An 18,086-nucleotide genomic window follows, 5' to 3' on the forward strand; every position below is an offset into this window, starting at 1 on the left:
TTCACACGGGGCACCGGCTTCCTGCCAGCACAGCTGAGGAGACAGTGCCTGGCTTAGTCTGTGTTTTCCCAGGACCACAGATGCCCTGAGATCCCTCAGTGATCCAGGATAGGGGAGAGATGGGTGGAAGGAGGGAGATCAGAGATGAACTTTCATCTCGATGAGGTATGACATCATTTAAAAATAAAATCTACTTGCATGTATTTTGGTTCCTAAGAAATCTTTACTATCCTCGTACTTCAGACAGGAAAGTCTTCTGTTTCCTTCCAGTGAGTCCCAGGAGCCACCACTCTGACAACCCCTGGGACTAGTGATGGAGACTCTGGTCTTTCTTTGTGAGCTCCAGAGATGCTTAGAAATCAGAAGCACAGAACAGGGTACCACCCTCCACTTGCCAGTACAGGGGGATTGGAAACTGGAGCCTGTGGTAGGTTCTTGGCTGTGGACCCTGTCTGTCGTGTGTGCAAAGGCAGCATGACGGATGCTGGAAACACATTCCATGGCTTCTGCAGGAGATGGGAAATCCAGCAGGCCAGCTCAGGGGTCCAGCTCTGGGGGTCCAGCCAGAGCGTCAGGCAAACATGCTCGGAAAAAGACGGGCATCACAATCCTTTTAACTTAAACCAAAATAAAACCAAGCAGGGGAAAAGGAAAAAAAAAGAAAATCTACTCTGAGTTCCCCACAGAGAAAAAAACTTTTGACAGCAAATTAACTGCAACCAGGACACTGTGACAAGTTCGCACATTCACGAAGTATACAGGGATATCTGTGTCCGAACTTGAGCATGTCATTCAAATCCCTGCGCAGTCCATCTCTGGCACCCAGAACGAACAACAAAACAAAGACAAAAGAAAGCAAGCAAAACATTCCACTCCAAGAGTGAAGACCAACTGTGACCACAAGCTGGCAAGAGAACCTGTCACAAGCCAGCAGGACCTGCCAGGATAACCAAAGGACAGGAGGAGTCTCCTTGGTGGAAGGCTCACGAAGTTAAATCCTCGCAGTGCATAAGCGTTCCTCAGGGGCTTGGCATTTTCTAGAGGAAAAACGTTCAGGCCCCAACAGCCTATGGCACTTCCGTCAGGGGTTCTCACTGGCACTTCCGGCCACCTGCAGAAGAAAGCCCCTCTCTGCGGGGTTCGGCCATTTGCAGCTGATCCCGTCCTTGTTTCTGTGTTGTACTGAGATACACACCCAGGGGCAAGTCTGGGGAAAAGGTGGCACTGCTGATCTGAACACAGTTTTACTTATTTATTTATTCTTTGGGGTCTCAAACCTTGCTTACTCTTGGATTTGGGACCACACTGCACAGCTCCTCCTGCTGGCCAGAGCAGGAAACTGCAGCCATGAGCGGGGCCGGGGATGCCAAACTGTTTCCTTGAAGAACCCTTCTGTGGGACAGGCATACTAATATTTTTAAAATCGAGTAGAGGCTCCAAGCACTGGGGTTTCTGTCTTTTGAGAGTCCTGTTTTCTCCACTCCTTTCTCTCTGCTTCCTTGGCTGCATTGTGAAATTTTAATGGAAACTATCAACAGGTAAAGTCAAGATATAAAGCAAATAATACAACTTGCAAATAATACAATCCACTCACGGCATGCTGGCTTTCCCGCCCCCCCCCCAAGTTTATCAGAAAAGAAGTTGTAGAAAATCTAAAAAATTAAAATAGGCTTACTATTTCTGGAACTGTATTCGTTCTTGCTTTAGGTTTTATCTAATGCCAAGGTTTCTGTTTAGCAATTAAAAATGTGCAAAACTGCATTAAGATCCACACAGCCTATTCCTCCTCTTCAAACAAACAGCATTCACAGACAGAAAGCGCATGCAAAGTATGGTTCTGCATGACTACTGCGCGATAAAGGTTGCATTTTAGATTTTAAAAAGACGAAATAGAAAAGGTCAGGTGGGAGGACTTCAAAAATTCTGTTTTCTGCTCCACTGGAGATTTCACCCACAGATTTTTTTCAACGCACCAACAAAAGAATGGCCTGCATTTACCGAATGTGGGATGCGGGCAGCTAGGGAGCCACGGGGCTCTTCCAAGGAAGGTGAAGCCAGTACACATTCCACCCCGTTTCTGCAGTGGGAAGCAGCTTCCTCAAGGGATTTCTCTCCACTAGGAGAGGGTCACACGACACGAGACACCAGCAAAAGCCACCAGGGGACCCAATTCTGCTTCACACGTTTTCTTCTTAATTTTTAACAGACACACGAAAGCATTAAAACTGTTTGCATTCCAGGGTGTCATGGGATAATCGGTACTGGTTAATAGACCTCAAGGTGTGAGATCAGAGTGCTTCCCCCAACACAAAGTCCTTTCAAAAGCAGGATATGCTCATCTCCACACACCCAGACCACAGCGCCTCTCCTTGGGCGTTGCTCACAACTCAACAGCGATGTAGGAGATGAACTTGACTGTGCAAGACAAAGTGACTGTCCACACACAGTGACAACCCTACCCACAATACTAAAGGATATTCGATGGCGGTCTCCTGGTAGAAAAGCAGGCATTCCTTACTATTCCGTGTGGAGCGAAAATGTCACTTCCTGGGTTTCACACTTATGTGCACTTTCTTTGAACAAGTGTCAGGCAAATGGAAGGAAGCAGAAAACACAGTTCATGTATAAATGGCTCCTCCTGACTTTAAGAAATGTGGAACGTGTGCAGGAGAGCCTGTGCCAGCTCTTCAGTCTTCGTGAGACAGGTGGTCAGGCTCACATTTCAACTTCTACTGTCTCACCGCTTCATGAAGTTCTGCTTGAGAGAATGTGCCAGGGTTGGGACAGGGAGTATGGGTACTCTTCCTTGTGCCAGGGCCTTGGTGAGGAAAGAGAAAGATGCCTCCATCTCTGCCTCACACACACATGGACCCTTTTTTCGGTCAAGGTGTTTTGCTTTAGTGTTTTAAAGTCACCAGAGAAAAAAAAAGAACCAATAGGGAGAGTATCTGTTTCTTTCTTTCCCCCTTTGACATTCTATCAATCAATATTAATTTTCTCCTTTTCCACTTGAAATAATGCAGACAGGCAGGTCCACAGCACCCTCTGCTGGCCTCACGGTAATGCTTCTGATCCCACATTCTGCTTTGTAGGTCACACTGGGAGAACATGAGGGAGGGGAGACTGTCCAAAAAGAAACGTGCTCGTTACCTGACTCAGGTAACCGCAACCCCTCCATACACCACCTTCGCAAGAAAAGATGATAAAGGAAGCAAGGGGGCAGCAAAGCAAAGCTGACCATGCCTGGGGAAGGGCGGTTGATGGATTGCACAGGAATGGGTACCCTGGGTCAGAGGTGTCTTCATTAAGATTGTTTTGATTCGGATAGTTAACATGCACTGATGACCAGGATGGAGAAAACCCACCAAGATGATTACTCTGTCCACAATCTGCTCACCACTCCCCCTCCAACCTGTGGCAGACCCAACAGGTCACCTGGCAGCATTCTCTTGTCCAGATCCAGGAACAGCAGCTATAGCTGCTCAGAGCTGTTGGCTTCCCCAGAGGCACGGATCCAGCATCCGTGCAGTGCAGGATGGGAGTGCCGACTCATCCTCAAGCACCCCCCCCAACCACTCACCTGGGCCCTGCACTGGGGCGCCTCGCTCTTTGGTCCCGATGATAAAAGCCCACAGCCATGTTCTTCTTGGGTACCAGCTAAAAACCACCCACTCCGGGAGGTCACAGCACCAACTCCATGCTGACACTTACCGAGTGCTCAGAGGCACCCAGGGGCTGGGCTCCTGACAGCCCCATGCTCCGAGATGTCCACACTGAGGGGAAATTGAGCCATTGCACACCCTGGTGTGCAAAACCCCCCTTCCCCGACCCAGCTTCCTGCCTTCCTGTCCTGTCTATTTGAAGCCACCTGACATCCTCCTCTGTGCCTGCCCAGGGCCTTGGTGGAGGGGCGGGGAGAGTGGGGCCGGCTCCTCCCACCGCCTGCCCTGCTCTGGTCCTCCTCTTCACCCTCCTCAGGCCTCTGCCAACCATCAGCGGATGGGCCTGAAGGCATTTTCTCCCTTGGTGGACACACACACACACAGGGAGTCTCACAGTCTCCCTTTAAGGTGGCATCACACGGGAGCTCCAGCCTCCTGCTTTCCTCACAGGGCGATGGTGGGTTGATGGCTCCCCCGAGAACATGCAGCACACAGCTCTGCACTGCACTGGTGAGCACCCCCGCCCCGGCCTGCACCCAGTACAGACACCTCCAGATAGACTGCTGGAAGGAGAGGCAATGTCAGGTCAATTCCCTACAAAAACCTGCTCTGAAGGGCAGCCATGGTGGTTAGACCGCAAGTCCAAGCCCCGAGGGACGCCGTCCTCCCGGCTCTGCTCAGAGGATCCTCCTCACGTGTGGATGACCGGTGGCGACAGCGGCACACTGCATTCACCATGAGAGTGCACAGGGCTTTTATTTTTATTATAAAAACACATACAAGAGTTAAGAAATGAGGAGTAAGACAGGTCAGAGTCACGGCGAGTTATTGAACCCATTTTCTATATACAAATACGAAAATTCCCAAGTGGAACATCACCCAAGGTGAGACACAGGGTGGCATGCGGGAGACGTGGGCCGGCCGCCTGCTCCCTTCGCTCCTCCCACGCCGCTGCAGGGCGGCAGAGACACAGGGAGCGTCAGCCGGCACTGGCGCCGCGCCTGGGCAGGCATTGCCCACCCTGGCTGAGACGGCACCGCACGGGGTTGGTTTTTTTAAAACAAATCTGCTCTTCATAGTCATTCACTTGAGCATCAAATCAAGTCCAAAGCAGCTCAGGAACCAAATCATGTTTTTTCTACTGCTAAATTCATTATAAATTGACACTCAGTTTTAAAAAGCCACTACTGGGACACTTTCTGCAGCAAAAAAAGGGCTAAGTTCAAGTTTTTTTTAGTTTGACCAAAACACAGTAATACAACTGACACATCACAAGACAGAACAGCCAGGCTGACATGGTGCTGGAGAGTGTGGTTGGCGCGCTTGCTGGCCCCCCTGCCAGGCCCAGACTCCTGCCCCGTTTCCTTTCAGTCCTTCTGTGTGGGGCTGTGTGGACTTTTGGACCTGCTTGGATTCCCAGCCTGGGGTGGGGAGGCGCGGTCTGCAGTTCTAGGTGGGGCAGTGGTCTGGGCGGTGGGGTCAGGTAAACGTGGAGCCTCAGTCCTGTGTGGGGCCGCAGCCTAGGGGGAGGAGACGGGGCCTGCGTGGGGCCACAGTCTGGGCAAGGGGGCGCAGGCCTGCGTGGGGAGGTGCGGTCCGCAGTCCTATGTGGGGCAGTCACGCGTGGAGCCTCAGTCCTGCGTGGGGCCGCGGACTGGGGGAGGAGGCAGGGCCTGCAGGGCCTCCGTCCGTGGATGCAGCGGGCCCTCTGTGTCACAGGGCAGACGCTCAGGGCCCGCCGGCCTCGCTCAGGGCACCCACCTCCTCCAGGTAGGAGAGGATGGCCGATGGAACGCTGTTGGGGGCCCCGCGTCGCCAGTCCTCCAGGACCTGGGCTATCTCGGCCGGATTGCTGGGGCTCAAGTCGCAAAGCGCGTACACGGCGGCCAGCTGGACACCCCACGGGATATCTGAAAAGACCTCCCAGTTAATGAGGACACAGCAACACAGGGAGGCATCGCCACCCCCTCCCCACGCTGTCACCCGCACCAAGACAGCGGACTTCCAGCCATGCAAATTAAGCTGTGACAAAGCATCTGTCCAGAGTTGTCTGTGATGAAGGACGTCTCGGGCAGGAATGCAGCCGCACCGTGTGCCCCGAGCCCCGCTCCTCTGGCCCAGGGCAGCACCCCTGGCACCCAGGCTCCACACCAAGTCCAGAGGTGCCGCAGCCCTGCCAAACCCCACCCCCGGGCTCCGGAGCAGACTGGACCTGAGTCCACCACACTGCCCGCCACACTCACCCACAAGGTTCCGTGCGCCCCCTCCACCCTTCCAGCCTGAGCCCCGGGGCACCTGTGGGCCTGACCCGGCACTCTGTAGGGCAGCTGCTGCTGTCATTCTGGACCCTGGCACGGCTGTGCACATGCCCACACACCCACACCACATACACACATACACACACATACACACACCCACATCACACACACACACACACAACTCCAGGCACAGGACTCGGGATGAAACATGAGATTCATTTACATTTCACCTACCCCATCTTGAACCATGGGAGGGTAATTTTATACGTCATTTTAGTAATTCTGTGAAAGAAAGATGCTTGCTGGAGAATCTCTGCCTGCGCTAAACTACCAGTACTCAGAGGTCTCAGATTAGGAAAACACTTGAATTTTGGTATTAAGGACACTCAAACTGTATTAAAACACATACACAACCCGAAACCTCCCACATCCAGATGTGAGTCCTGAAGAGGCAGGCATGGCTTTTGTTTTAATCACTTCTTTCCCTACTCACACACTCGGGGGTGGGGGGGGGCACTAGGAGCCCTGGTGAGACGTGCAAGGGCTAAGGAGGTCCCAGGGGACGGGGATGTCTGCAGGAGCTGAGCTCGGCTGCCCCAGCGGACAGACCTGGACACACAGCCGGGCAGGACGCTTCCTGGCTCTGAATCTGAGCAAATGGCACTGTGTTTGTGGAGAAAGGATGCAGCAATGCCCAGAAGGCTGAGCTGAGCTCCCAGCCGTGCTGAAGGGCAGGGCCGGGCCACCTCTTCCTCACACCGGAAGAGCCCACCATGGCCACAGAACAGGTCCACACTGACTGGCAAAGTCACTCCTTAGGCTCTGTTCCCCCGAGACTGGAAAAGCCTGCGCCTCACCTGGCTCCAGTGACACGCTGACAGCCATTAGCCCGGCGTCAAGCTTAGGACACCGAGCCCACAACAGACTCACTCCTAAGGGGGACTCGGAGGTAAGCCTGTCTACAGAAGAACAGGGCACCACCCTCCGATGTGCAGGGTAGGGGGGCGGGATCCCACCGCGGCTGTGCTCGGCAGGGCTCTCCTCACGGGAAGCAGGCGCTAGTGTCCAGCTCCCCGGCACACAGTGCTGCTGCCCTCGCAGTCAGCACAGGCCCAGAGCCACAGGCAGGGCTGAGGGGAGGGAAGACGAGCAGCAGGTGGAAAGGGAAGCAAGGCCCAGCATGGCGCACTGCTCCCCATCAATAAACCCCACACACCAGCACGCCACACACACACACACACATGCATGCACAGGCACACACACACACACGTGCATGCACAGGCGCACACACACACACATGCATGCACATGCACACACACACACACAGACACGCACACACACATGTGCATGCACAGGCGCGCACACACACGTGCATGCACATGCACACACACACATGTATGCACAGGCACATACACACACACACGTCCATGCACAGGCGCACACACATGCATGCACATGCACACACACACACAGGCACACACACACGTGCATGCACAGGCGCACACACACGTGCATGCACAGGCACATACACACACACACATGTGCATGCACAGGCACATACACACACACACACGCACACACATTTTAGCACCGGCATGAGCTGGGAATGAAGCCCAGAGCGCAGCATATAGAAAAATGCAGGCAAAACAAAAGCAATTTTAATGAGAGTTTTACCTTCATCCTGGGCATGCTGTATAAACGTTCCAATAACCGAGCTAATATTTTTCACTGCAGTTGGAAATCCTTCCTTCAAACCCAACTGGCCTAAGCGACCTGTGCAAATAAACAACACAAAACACAAAGCGTGAAGTCTGGTGAAGTGGTGATCACGTCACGGTAGGCCTTTGCGGCACACACAGCGCCGTTTAGCAGTGGCTGTTCTTCAGTGAAAACAGCTCTTAACGAGCATTCTGCACCACTGTCTTCCAGGAGGGGCAATGGAGAGAGCGAGTCACTGGTTCATGCACACAGGGACACACATACACACTGTTTTCCCGGTGAAGCTGCCACACGGCAAATGGAGTCTGAGGGGTAGTGACTGGGGGTTCTGGCACCCCGGTACACTGCACAGCACGGCCCTTGGCTCCCGGAGTCCTCAGACTCGGCTCTCGGTCCAGAGCTAGGATGAGGATGGGCACCGCAGAGACCAGGGCAGAGCCACCAGGGCAAGGGTTGAAGGCCAAGGCCCAGGCAGCCACAGCGCGAGGCCGGGCCTGGGGCGGCAAGGCCCACATGGAAGGTACAGCTGCTGCGTGCAGGCTGCGTGCGGTGGGGTGTGAGTGGCAAGGGCAGCCCCACATCTGGCCACTGAGCATCACCTTCACCGCAAGACCCACTGCAGGCTGCAGCTGCGGACCAGCATTTCAGCGAGAGACGCCTGTGCCAGGCCAGGTGAGGTGGCACACACCTGGGATCTAACCTCATCTACTCAGAAGGCAGAAGCAGGAGGATCTTGATTTGAGGTCAGCCTAGGCAAAGTTCATGAGACCCTGTCTCCAAAGCAGGACCCCGGGGGTTAGGAGATGGCTCAAGCGGGAGCACGCTTGCATGAGCAGGAGAAATTCTCGTGGGCAACATAGCTAGGCCTTGTCTCAAGAGAAAGAGAAAGTTCTGTTGCTTGAGCTTCCTGTGTTATGGAGGAGACATCTACAATTATTTGAAAAAGCTTCTACCAACTACAAATCTATATGAATGGATTCACTTCAACTTCAGCTCAGCGAGACAGTGGCTGCAGAGCTGAGAGCGGGCAATGAGCGGACACGATGGGAGACGCACAGGGGTACTGCATCCCACCACTTTGGTTTCAGTTGTAGTGATTTTTTAACTAAAGTGTCCTCTCTGTTAACGAGGTTCCTACTGTGGATTTTCATTTCTAATGCAGTCCACACTGATGGACGGCGGACCCAGAGGAAGGACTGGTCTTGAGTTCCGGCTGACGACTGACAGGTACCAGATGCTGAGGGCCCTGGAAGGCACGGCTCCACCCCTGTAGCAAGGGCAGAGGTGCAGAGGTGCAGGAGGGGAGGGAGTGGACTCTGCCAGCAGGTGTCCTGTGGGCGTCTTCGCCACTACCCTGTCCCCAAACAGCCAGGCTCTTACAAAAGAAGATTCTGGAATAGGTGGGATGTGCCTTTACGACAATATTATATTTGCATGCCCTTTATGCCCTTTGAACCATGCTCTGATTTCACTCAACAGATTCAAACATATGACTGTACACATGCTGTGTGCGAGCCTCTCTACTTTGAACCCTGAGTCTGTGAGGGAACCAGTCTTGCACCTGAGACACACACCATGAGGACTGTGATCTGTGAGGACAGAGTATCTGGCTCATTCCTAACCCAGGATGACACTGGAAGTATCGACCCAATTCTCACACTTTTTTTTTTTTTGGTGTGTCGTGGGCTTGAACTTGGCCGGGGGGCTGTCCCTGAGCTCTTCAGCTCAAGGCCACCACCCTGCCCTTGAGCCCAGCCCCCCTTCCTGATTTCTAGAGGTCCACTGAAGATGAGTCTCAGGTCGTTTTGTGCTGGGGCTGGCTTTGACCCTCAAATCTCGTAGCTAGGCTGGCAGGCGGGAGCCCCGCGCTGGGCTCCGCACATCTTTGTGACTCACCGATCAGTCTCAGGACGGACGCTATGATCACGTCGGGGGTGAAAGTGATGTTGCTGTGTCCTTTCCTGTATTTTATCCACTTATCCATGACCGGCCACAGCTCCTTACTGCAAGACGACAGGGAAAGAGACAAGCCCGTCAGGCAGAGCTGGGTTGATTTTGCTGCCGCTGTTGTTGGCACTTCAAGTTTGAACTCGGGTCTCGGGCTTGAGTTTAGCTTGCTTGCCTGTAGTTAGCACTCTACCATGAGTTATGCCAGCCACTTTCTGCTGGTTAAGCGGACCTGGAAAGTTTGAGATTTTTCTACCCGTTAGCGGGCTTCGGCTTCACGAGGGGTCAGGTTTGCAGGCATGGCCTCACACACTGTCTCAAGACGGCGAGGACCATGATGAGAGGGCCCCTCCATCCTTGCTTGGGAGAACAAGCGCCGGGAGCCCAGCCCGTCTCCAGTTCTCAGGATCCCGGTGCCCATACTGCATGTAGGGGCTACAACTACCTGTGTCTTTACTCTGTTACACTGAATTAGGAAGAGATGGACTCTGGGCTCTCCCCGGAGCCTCAGCATGAAGGCAGGTACAGATCTAGAAGCCTGCAGTCCACTAGTGGGTATCAGATGAAGTCATGGGTGCTTAAGGGCTAAGCCAGAGGGACACGAATGTCCAAATGTCCAAACCCACGCATGAACTGCCATGACTGACTACCAGCCAGGTCCTCCTTCCTGCATGGAGCTCATCCCACAGCCAGAAATGACAGGACTGACAACCAATCAGGTCCTCCTTCCTGCATGGTGCCCATCCCACAGGAAAAAGAAAAAACAAAGAACAACCCAAAGAATGCTGGCTCAGAGAAAGACTATTAATTTCGACTGGCCACTCTAGGGAAACATCACCACACTGTGAGGCCTGAGGTGCTGAGAAGAGTGGGTCTCATGCAAGGCCCTCACATCCCATCCTCGCATCACATCCTTGCTGCTTGTAGGAGGGAGCACTGTGGACAAAGTATTCTGACATTCTGATGGTGTCAGTGGTCTCCTCATTGTAACTGGGGACAGAAGAGCCACGATCCATGAGAGGAATCAGACACCGCGTGACTCATTCAGGCTCTGGCCATAGGGCTCTGACACTTAGTAACTGACTATGAAATACTTGTCCAGGTAAATACACAAAAATCCTGTTTACAATTAGGTATTTTAACACAACTAAATCTCATTCTACGTGATACAATTCCTACTGATATTAGACATCTAATCTGTCCTGGCATTGATAACCAGGGTAAAAGTGCACTCCTGCACACCGAAACATCTTCGCAAAGGCTTTTTTTCTTTCCCTTTCCTTTCCCTTTTCCCTTCCCTTTCCCTTCTCTTCCCCTTCCCCTTCCTTTTCCCTTCCCTTCCTTCCTTTTTCTTTTTTGCCAGTCCTGGTCTTGAGTTCAGGGCCTGAGCACTGTCCTTGGACTTTCTCAAGGCTGGAGCTCTACCACTTGAGCCTCAGCACCACTTCCAGCTTTTTTCTATGTATGTGGTGCCGAGGAATCGAACCCGGGTCTTCGTGCATGCTAGGCAAGCACTCTACCACTAGGCCAAACTCCCGGCCCTGCAAAGGCTGTTTTTACGGTATCCATTCTTCAAGTATTTCAAGGTCCTAGTTTGTTCATCCTTTAGATTTGGAATGCTTTTCAAATCTTATAAACTCCATCAGGCCAGCCTTCCTCAGACAGGATTCCATGACAGAATCTGAGGGGTTCCTGTCCCTATCTCTCAAAGTAGTACACAACTAGTGCTGGAATGCGGATGAGCAGAGTGGAACCTGACAGTCCCGGGCTGAATGGGGTCTCAAGTGAAGCGTGGCTAGACTGTGACTTGAACTGCTGCTGTTCCTTTCCATGCTTTCAGATTTGTCAGTCTTTGTGGTCAGAATGACCACAAAGCTTTATTCAGCACATGCGTACTGAACCCCTCCTTTGCGCCGGCACCCCGTTCCCAGGAGTAGTACTGCTGGGGAGAGGCGGGAACAAAATGCAACAGCACGTGGGGAGCAGTTACTGGAAAATGCAGCCAATGACTGTGAGGGCAATGTTCGGGGACCGTGTCACCGACTCATTCAAAGGAAGTTATCTGTAAACATCTCAACTCCTTGGGCTACAAATATGACTCGGAACACTGAAGCATTCAACAGATTACCTTGCAGTTAGAGCAACCCTTTTTATTTTAAGTCAGCAAACCTTATAATGTTGTCGTGTGTCCAGATCCACTTCTGATGGCAGCAGAGCAGATCGATGGCAAATATGTACTCCCAGGTGTGCCCGCTAAGGTCTTCGCCGTACTTCTCGCTGGCCTGGAACTCTGTCTTTGGACATAACTGTATCGTCAGCAGCAGCTTCGACACCATGATGCCGACATCCACCGGTGCGCTCTGGTGGAAGAACAGCAAATTGTAAAGGGCAGTTCAAGCTCTGAGGCACACAGCATTCTGTCAGCAACCTCAATGGACACTAACAGGGGGATTCTGCGATCTTCCTAAGACACTATGTTTCTCTCAATCATAATGCTCATCACAAAATGATTACAGGATGGTAGTGGCTGACAGACCAGGTAAAAAATTATAGGTAACATTCAATCAGGTAGAGAAGAGCTTAGCTGTGATCCAGAGAGGACTGTAAAGATTCACTATGCCAATCTGAGAATTAAATTAAAAATAATAATGATCCTTATAAATTTCCTTACATTTTGCTTTCTTTCTGGCTCGGGAAATTAGTCTGCCTTTTCTACAAAGCCATAAAATTGAGTCTGGCTATGCCACGATGTCTGGATTATTTCCTATCCACGTATGGCTAGTTGATATTCCTGCATATCGTAGATGCAGTCAGTGTTAGTAGGAGAACGTCTCCACTGACAGATATCGGATTACTGCGGCTTTGGGCTACTGCCACTGACCATTCATTACAATTCTTTTTGTGGACAACAACTTGACTTCTCTCAAATAAATAAACCTATCAGTGGAGCGGGCGGGGCCTTCCCAATTCAGGCTAACCTTAATCAAGGCGCTTGGGTTGGAAATGTGATATTTTCATGTTGATCTGTGGTTTGGGTATAAATGCCCCCCAAACTTCTTGAATTCTCTATCATATACCCACAGTCAAGTTATGGTCCATAACAATCTACTTGATAACCCAGCTCACCCCAAAGGATTAATACTGCTCTCCCTTAAAAAAAAAATTCAGTGACTGTGAGCACCCGCGAGACGCAGGAGTGAGTTTAGACACAAATCAAAATTACACACTGGCTAACAAATAAATTTTATAGTAATTTTATGTGATAATCTGTGTATCTGTCATTGATACAATGTCGAGAATCTGCTATTTAACTATTGTCATGGAGCAGACCACCTGATACCAGAATCATGCTTGCAAATAAAAATGTGAGGAGAATGTAGTTCAGTATGCAGTGCTTGAGTATTTAACGTAATCCATACTTGGCGTTCTCAGTTTGATCTTTACATTCAGAAGCTGATTTAGTGCTCTGAACTATTTCGTTGCTCAGCTTTTAAGATGTACTGTGGAGTGCTTTGAGGAGTATATATATAGTCTTGGACCAGACACTAATCACATCTAAAACACTGAAGTTTAGAACAGTGCTCATCACTTGAAAAAGGGTCCTCTGTTCAATCTGAGTTAACATACCATGAGTCAGTGGCCAGAGCAGGACTATTACCTTTGCAGTCATTACCTGGTCTACAAATGGAGCACAATTTATGGATTTAAATGTCTGGTAAGCAGATTTCTAATTTTATAACTTTAAAACTGAGTAGTAATTTAAACCAACCAGTCACTTCTAAAGTGTACCCTTTAAGGACCTTAACTCAACAGCATAAACTGGATAGATATGTGGTTCTGAAAATGCCGACAGAGGGAATTTTACCAACCATGTCCTATGGGTTGTGTACTCCTAACCTGAAAACCTGAAACTTATTCTCATAATGCTCTAAGAGCTTCAGATTCAGAACATTTTGGAGTTTCAGAATGGGCATGCTAAATAAATATATCAAGACTGCAATTGTTTCAAAGTAAAACAAAACTAAGCCAAACTCACAATCCTTGCAAATGGAATCATTCTGGATAGACAGCACTCCCTACTGTGCACGTGTGGCTGTCTGTGGTGTTGGAGAAGGAGGGTCCTCTGTAAGTGAGCCAGGATCTCGAACAGTAGACTTTACACCCTCAGAAAATTTAGAGCACTCCTCTCCCGAGTCTGGAAAATGATTCGAGCTCTCCTCTCCTGTGCCTAGGAAATGATACAAGCTCTTCCTCTCTTGGGTCTAGAAAACAATTTGAGCTCTCCTCTCCTGGGTCTAGGAAATGATCTCCCACGTTTATTCCTGGATTTAGAATTCAAGTTGTCTTCTACCAGATCTAGAAAACAACTCCAGCTCTCTTCTCTCAAGTCTAGAAGACAATTCAAGTTCTTCTCTCCTGAGTCTAGAAAACAATTTGAGCTCTCCTCTCCTGTGCCTAGATAATGATTCAAAAGATAAAAACTAAAAATATTGTTAGCATCTCATTAGATAAAACCATGAAAGGACATGAATCTAAATCAAACAACTAAAGAAAAATAAAATAAAAGGTAATATGAGAACAAAGGATTTAGAGCAACAAGCTCCATCAACTAGAAGAAAAACATAAAATATTAGGGTAAGAAAAAGCCTATGTTGGAATTAATTGTGTCACATTTATAGAAAATATGGCAAATCACTATCAACAACTAGTCACAGGTCCTCAAAAAAATGAAAGGAAAAAAAACAAGCCTGCATCACTATTTCTATACAGACAAAGGAACATATTCTTAAAGGTTGAATCATTGGCTAATGGTCACACAGCTAACCATTGACAGAATAAAAGCTAAGCTATTTAAAAACAAATTTCTGTTCACACTAATATGTAGTAATTGTATATTATAAATTATGTTTAACGCATCTATTTTCTCCATTTATTTATGCCATGAAATTTTGGTAATTTGTTAAACCTACTTCTTTTCCTTGCTATGTGTGTAAGACATTTTTAAGACAAATTGAATACTAAATATTTAATAGTCTGAAGGTTTTCCGTATACCTGGATTTATAAAAGCAGAAAGTAAAATTTAGTTTTGCTTTAGTAAACTAAAGTTCTTCACTATACAGGTACAAGCCCACATAACTACAGTAAACAAATAGTACCTTGAAGACCTTGTTGATTTCTCAGCTTTTGAGTCTTCTGTGTTATTCCTATTTCCTTTACCTTTTAAGTTGATCAGAAACCTTTTTTAAAATGACTTTTTAAAAAAAACTTAGAATAAAATGTGTTCCTTGCCCGGTGGGGGGAAAAAAAAAAAAGAAAAAGCCTATGTTGGAAGAAATTGAGGATATCAACCTTTTCATCTCTCTAAATGTTTGTGTAGAATCAAGTAATTTATAGCTCCAACAGCACTTTATTCATATACACTTGTGTATGGATTTCATCAGTCACGAGTGTAAAAAAAGTTAAAAAAAAAAAATCTCTAAGCTAGGGCCAGGAGTTTAGCCTAATGGTAGAGTGCTTGCCTAGCATGCACGAAAAAAAATGGTGCTGTGACTCAAGTGGTAGAGCTCTAGCCTTGAGAAAGCCCAAGAACTCAAGGACAGTGCCCAAGCCCTGAGTTCAAGGTCCAGGACTGGCAAAAAAAAAAAAAAATCTCTAAGCTGCCTATGAACTAACACACAGCTAAAACAGCATCATGTAGGTATGGTCTTGAAATATGGCATTAAAGAAATAAAAACAAATCTCACCTTTTCCCAGTTGAGGAAGGCTCTCAAACAGTTAAGAACCTCTCCCTTTGCACGTTGCCTGGCAACTAACTGCATTGCTTTACTAATCACCGACTGAGAAACAAATACATCATCCCACATGTTTGCAATAAACAAAGCCAATTTCTCAGACTCTGGAAAATCTGTGAAAGAAAACCAGAAAGTAAAGTGACATATGATCAGGTGACTGCAGTTTAAAGCTGTAAGTGCAATGTATTTATTTCACTGGCGCCTGACCGCTACTAAAGGATTATGAACGGACGACCAGGTTAAGGTTGGACCTTAGTGGCTATTTCAAACCTTTGCTCTTTCCTCTTGGCCATTTTTGTTCACTTTTAAACATGGTATATAAATATACAGCAGTGCATGCCAAAGGAAAAAAAATAAAACTCCCAGACAAAAAAGACAATATTTAGTCTCTAATTTCTTCAGTGTCAAGATTCTCCCAATTTACCTACGTCATTACAAGAAGTTTTTTTATGTATGCCAATACAGAGGTATGAGTTAGAAGATTTTCGATGTAAAGAGTGATTAACAAACTACATATTCTTTCTTTTTTAAATTTACAGGTGATTGTAATATTTTGGTAAAAGAATAAACCCAGGTAACCAGAACCACAGCCCCTCACCCCACCCTCCACTCTCACCCTGGACCCAGCTTACTCTGTTCACGGCTGTACGGGAGGGAAATCACCTCACTCACAGATACAGAGAAGCCTTGATTTGCTTATGTCACTACAAGGCTTATGTAAACTCTTTTCTGTCTGGTTTTTCTACTCAACACAGTGTCCGGGGCCCATTCCTGTGGTTCCATGCACTAGGGGAGCACTGAGGAGAATTTCCAGTGTGGGAGGTCTCCTGCAGATCCACCTGTCTCCAGGTGTGGACTGTACAGGGAGGCCTCTCTGTTTCTATCAGTCACACACCTAGCAAGGGGGACTTGGGGTCAGATAGCCAAGAAATGTCTTGTGACTCATGCAGTGTGTCAGGAAGACGTGTCCCTCGCATTTTCCTCTGATCTTTAGACAGCCTGTCTTCATCTGTTGATAGTTTTTGCTCTCAAAAGGCTTTGCCTAAAATTCTCTCCTCTCTTCTTTACTACACACTTCCTCTGCATCTTCCCACACCACACACAGTTCATGGCTGCTGACAATACACAGAGGGCCGTGCGAAGAAGATACAGTTCTGCTTTCTCAGAATGCACAATCCAGAGGACGATGAAATGAATTTATCATGTAACGTGGAACAATCAAGGCCAGGAAGACAAATAAAAACCAACACAGGACACGGACTGAGGAGGAGCCACAGAGTGAGCTCTGGGAAGGTGGGGCCGAGAGGACAAGGATCCTGTCTAAGAACAGCAACAGGCTGCGGCTGAGCTCAGGTCCCTTTATCTCCACGGCTCAGCACTAGGAAAGCTGGTGAGTTTCTGGGATGAGCTATGTGGCCTTTCAGTCCTCATGCACCGTCACCCCTGCACGTGACCTGGCCCACGGAGCTCCCAACACTTAGGGCAAGTCCCATCATAATGACTTGCTGACGAAAAAGCAAACAGAAATACAGAGGCACCCCCTCTGCACGGCCTGTCTGAGGTAATAATGGCGCACGGCACTTCTATACCGTTTCCCAGGTCACAAATGCTGAAGGTCTGTTGCACTGAGGAAGGAGTGGCTCCTGGTTTCATTCCTTACAAGAGACTGGAGACAGAAGCAGAGGGAGAGAGCACCGCACAGCGGTCCTCAGGCCTCCCCTGACACTCCTGTCTGTGGGCCCATTCCCACAGCCCAGTCATTTGAAGAGGAACTGTGGATCTGACTACGTCAGGGCACGCTAAAATACACTGGAGGTAGAAATGCACATGCTGATCATAAGTACATTCCAGGAAACTCTACTGAAAACAGCACAGCAAAGTTAGGCAGAACAGCAAGATATCCTCCACTAGATGGACGATCCAACACTACTTTAATAAAGAATACACAGTCAACAGCAAAAAAAACCACATACCCAATTTAGGACATAAAAGTAATCATATAATTTGGACACAAAACCGCAATCTAAACATACCTTCCTTAAGTAGGCTATAGCAAAACAAGCGAGCTCTTTCCAAGTCTCCCAGCTGCCGGCAAATGCCCACATACACTCTGCACAAGGCATGGATGTAACTGTGATCTACAGACTTCCTCTGAAGTTTTAGCTCTGCGAGGATGGAGCGAAGCAGGCACTCTGCTAAATGCTGGATAGGAACAAGGAAGCAAGCAAAGTACATTCATTTATTTCTAGGATATCTAAAAATAGCTACATATCACACAATTAAGCATCTAAACTTGCAGGATGGGCGACAGTGCTGCAACAACAGCAGAGGAGGTCTGCCGGCTTCCTGTGGCCGGTCACGCTGCAGACGCCCGGTGCCATGCCCGGACAGACTGATCGTCACTCCACCACTCAAGTAAGTCATCATTTCCAGGTTCTTGCAAGAAGAATCTATGGGTTGATATTAGGTCAAGTCTTGTTCTAGTTCCATTTCTTGCTTCCTAAACTTGTACTCACTGTACTGCTTATATTTTAAGATACTAGGTGGTATTTTCAGTGATTACCAGTACTAAATGAGAGTACTAAATGATAATTTGAATTCACTCCATACTGAATGAAAAACGCTAGCCAGTGGCTCCTATCTGCAAGTCCAGCTACTTAGGAGACTGACATCTTTAGGAGGAGGATGCCGGTTCAAAGCCAGCCTG

At 48.7% G+C, this 18,086-nt stretch overlaps 1 protein-coding gene across 2 annotated transcripts in view; it reads right to left on the bottom strand.

Moving 5' to 3' along the window:
* Window positions 1-5,067: 5,067 nt before the first annotated feature.
* Window positions 5,068-18,086, bottom strand: part of Ice1 (interactor of little elongation complex ELL subunit 1) — a 48,258-nt gene continuing 35,239 nt past the window's right edge. For both annotated transcript variants that reach the window (XM_090332153.1, XM_090332152.1), the window contains 6 exons: window positions 17,413-17,581; window positions 15,332-15,492; window positions 11,756-11,946; window positions 9,536-9,642; window positions 7,595-7,693; window positions 5,068-5,572 (listed from right to left, as the gene is read on the bottom strand). In XM_090332153.1, coding sequence (XP_090188279.1) covers window positions 5,391-5,572; window positions 7,595-7,693; window positions 9,536-9,642; window positions 11,756-11,946; window positions 15,332-15,492; window positions 17,413-17,581 — 909 coding nt within the window. In that variant the 3' untranslated portion in view covers window positions 5,068-5,390. The remainder of the gene's footprint in view (window positions 5,573-7,594; window positions 7,694-9,535; window positions 9,643-11,755; window positions 11,947-15,331; window positions 15,493-17,412; window positions 17,582-18,086) is intronic.

Source organism: Megascapheus bottae, chromosome 4, assembly GCF_031878675.1.
Source record: "Megascapheus bottae isolate mThoBot1 chromosome 4, mThoBot2.hap1, whole genome shotgun sequence".
In the NCBI taxonomy this organism is placed as follows: Eukaryota; Metazoa; Chordata; class Mammalia; order Rodentia; family Geomyidae; genus Megascapheus; species Megascapheus bottae.